The 3,802-nt window shown below is 31.1% G+C and overlaps 1 protein-coding gene across 4 annotated transcripts in view; it reads left to right on the forward strand.

The window, feature by feature from the left end:
• Window positions 1–2,902, forward strand: part of LOC106868486 (PDZ and LIM domain protein 7) — a 156,215-nt gene extending 153,313 nt beyond the window's left edge. For all 4 annotated transcript variants that reach the window (XM_089355080.1, XM_089355082.1, XM_089355081.1 and 1 more), the window contains one exon: window positions 607–2,902. In XM_089355080.1, coding sequence (XP_089211206.1) covers window positions 607–684 — 78 coding nt within the window. In that variant the 3' untranslated portion in view covers window positions 685–2,902. The remainder of the gene's footprint in view (window positions 1–606) is intronic.
• Window positions 2,903–3,802: the final 900 nt, after the last annotated feature.

Raw genomic sequence — 3,802 nt, forward strand, 5'->3', positions numbered from 1 at the left:
GTACTGGAATCAATGTAATCAATTTAACTCCTTCCCTAAAATTTCAGACTTTGTACCTATGGTAGAAAGGATTATTATTATTGGTATTGAGATAAATGTAAATGGAGTGGTAGAAGATTGGACAGTGTGTGTGAGCAGGAAGTTTGTGAGAGTGCAAAGGGAGAGATAGCAAGGAAAGGGGAATGCAGTGAGTGGTGAAACATGGATATATATATATATATATATATAGGGGAGTGACAGAATAACAGTGATACAATTGGCAGTAGGAGAACAGGAGAGAAAGATGATAGTGGTATTGGGCTGCAGGGGTGCAGTGGAGAAGAGACAAGCATAGTGCATGAAGAGGTGTAGTTTGATTCATTGGAGAAAGGTGAAGGTGAATTAATGTTACATATATTAGAATATATAGTGTTTCTTGGACTCATAACGCCAGACACTTGAATTTAATCTAATTTAATTATTTTTTTCTTAAAGATGTTTTACATATATTAAAAGTAAAATTAATTTTCAACAGTCTTTTTTTTTCCTGCTTTATTGTAGAATTCAGAATTGTTGAACATTTTGCTTCCTTTATAACTAATTTTGTTTTTGTTCTTTTTTTTCCAGACTTGCCAACTTAGCCTTGAAGGTCAGCCCTTCTATGCTAAAGCTGGCAAACCATACTGCAAAAAGCATGCAAGATAAACCAGGAAATGGTTTAAGTTGAAATAGAAATTTTAAAGAAATAAAAAGACAAAAAAAACATGAAGCTGCCTTCCCCCCCCCCCCCTTCACAGTATCTTGATTACATCTGAAAACCTAATTTAACTCTAACAATTTATACTTTTTGAAAGGTTTTTTTTTTTAATCAGTGATTTTTAAAAAAATAACTTACCCTTAAACCCTTACTTTCAAGTGCTGTTCATGACCCTCTGTAAAACTTGTTTTCTTTGAAAACTCTTCCCTTTTAGTCCTGGTACAAGACCTGTCTCTTGACCATTTATAGATCTGCATTTTTCTAAAATATGATCTTCTGGCATGAAATCATCAATGCTTTACTGCTGCCTTGATCTTAGAGAAAAAGAAAAAAAAAACTACAAAAAATTATAAACAAGTCAACTCCTCCTGTTTTGATATTTTTTTCGTTGAGCATAAGACAATATACATTGGTGAGTTACCATTTACAAACTGCTGCTACTTCTTTTTTTTTTTTTTTTTTTTTCTTTTCTTTTAATAATAATAATTTCAGTTATATCAAATGCAAAACCAAATTATTATTATTATTATGAATTATTAATTTCTGTTATTGTTATTTAAATTTTTATCTTTGCTTTATTCTGTAGGAATAAAATAGTATCTGCTGTAAAATTTTTATGGTGGAAACATTTTTTAAACAAAAATGGAAAAAACTTATTGCCTCTACTTTAGCTGGTTTAGTAAGTTATGTGACAATTTATATTTTTAGAGAATGGAGAGAGAAAAAGAAAGAAACTTACTCTTGCTGAAGGTCATTGTGTTACTTTGTTTTTAAAATTCATTGAGTAAATTGCTTTGAAGATTCAAGGGATTTGTTTAACTTCAGTTTAATTTTACTTTAATACAAATAGCCTCCATTTAAGGAAATATTTAATTATTTCTTTCTAATAATCTTATTTTGTGTTTTATGATTTTTTTGTACATTTTTCTTTTACATGTGTTAGATATTACTGCAAGTTTTGTAAAGCTATTTTCTTATAGCCAAGAGCTAAATTCTTTTCTTTATGGAAATGATTATCAAAACACTATCGATAAAACTATTCCCATAACTGCCTATAAAATTATTTCTTTAGCAACATTTTATCAAAATATTATATAAAATACTTTTTAAATATCAATTTTACTGATAACCTCTATATTTTATATATATATTTATATAAATGCTGATTTGAATATATTTCAGTTTAACTCTGCCTCTAAACTTAGGACCTGTTTGCTATGAAATAATATATCCTGCTAACATTGTAGTTATATACCTGAAGAATTTGAATGGTTAATTCAAATTTCATGAATGAAAAAAGATATCCACAAATAGCATTTTTTTTTTCTTTTGATTAAATTTACAACCGTTATTGATATTGAATACACTGATATTTGTCCAATCACTTCAGTCAAACAACAATTAACCTGGTTTCTAGTACATGGATGGATAACCTCTCAGAAATCTATAATTTTTTGTTCATCGTTCTACCAGGTGGTGCTATTTAATTAGCTGTGCCTTAAGTCACTGCTGACTGAAACTTTGTATGAGGCTACAATCAGTTATTAAAAACCTCAGATATAAATTAGTGCACTTATAAAAGGCTTATCATTTATTTAGATCTTTTAACAACCAGTCCTATTTTGTCCTTTCAACTGTTAAATTTTTGTCTTGTCTGTTTGGTTTGTTTAACAACCTTTAAGTTTTCATTTGTTTTTTTTTAATCTATTTGAATGAAATTTAAAATAAATATAAATACATCAATAAAACTTTTATTTCTATCACCAACAGCGTTATTAGTTTAATAACGTTAAGTCATGATGAAGAGAACCACGTTACATATGGTAGACTCCTGGAAAACCAGGTGTGCAATATAGTTTTATATGCAGTAAAAGTCTTTACAATTCTAAAGAACCCTTGTGCCTGATCAGTCAACAACATCCATGGGCTATATTTAAGACCATTATTCAGTAGAAAGTATAAATACAACTGACTCCTCTCTCCTTCCATGAATGTAGATACTCCGAGTGTACTGTTTCCTTTTTTTTTACTTCTCTCAACAGCTTATTATTTTATCGTACTATTATGTTACCTTATTTTCTTTTATATTACAATGACTCAGCATTTAAAATGGTGCCTTCTGGCCATTATTCTGGGTTTTTCCCCAATAAACAAAAATAAAACATATTTTGTCTTCATGTTATTGATTTTTTTAATTGATTTCTTCTAATTTCATCTAAATTTCAACCTGACTATTTTAGGTTATTTATATTTTTTCATACTAACAGATATGTTTGTGTATTGGACAGCTGTTCCCTCCACCTCTTTGGGGGTCAGGTAGCTATCTCTACAGCAAGTCCCTCTATCTTACCTCTCTAGCCTCTCAACACCTGGGACAAAGCTGCTGCTCTCACTACTATATCCCCATGCAGTCAAGGGGTCTTGTTTACAAGTTACTTGGCAATCTCACAATTCCTGGTGCTACAAAAAAAGCTTCCAATACACTGTCAAGTGGTTGGCATTAGAAAGAGCATACAGCTGTTAAAACCATGCCAGCATGGAATATGGCTTTTCAATGATGATCACCCTGTCATGGTTATTCTTTTCTACTCTAGTCACAAGGCCCAAAATGTTGTTGGAAAGGGGCCAGTCGATTAGACTGACGTCAGTACGCAACTGGTACTTAATTTATCGACCCCAAAAGGATGAAAGGCAAAGTCAACCTCGGTGGAATTTGAACTCAGAACATAAAGACAGACAAAATACTGCTAAGCATTTCACCCGGCGTGTCATGGTTATTGGATTACTAGGTCATGAGTTCATATTCATTTCAAGTGTTATATTGTTTTGGAATTGTGGAAGAATAACTATTTCTTGTGAGAGCGATTGTTGTACATCATTCCTCACATGCATTTTATAAATTGAACCCAATTTTAAAGTTCTTTAACTCTTTTGATACCAACCTGCCTGAGATCACTCCTGGTTCTAGGTTACAAACTTCCTGTTCATACCTTTGAACCAGGTGCTTCCTTCAAAATATCTTTTTAATTTATGTTCCAAACACCAGCTTAATAATGATTAAGTTAT

The sequence above is a fragment of the Octopus bimaculoides genome, chromosome 7 (genome assembly GCF_046866305.1).
Source record: "Octopus bimaculoides isolate indiv1 chromosome 7, ASM4686630v1, whole genome shotgun sequence".
NCBI lineage: Eukaryota > Metazoa > Mollusca > Cephalopoda > Octopoda > Octopodidae > Octopus > Octopus bimaculoides.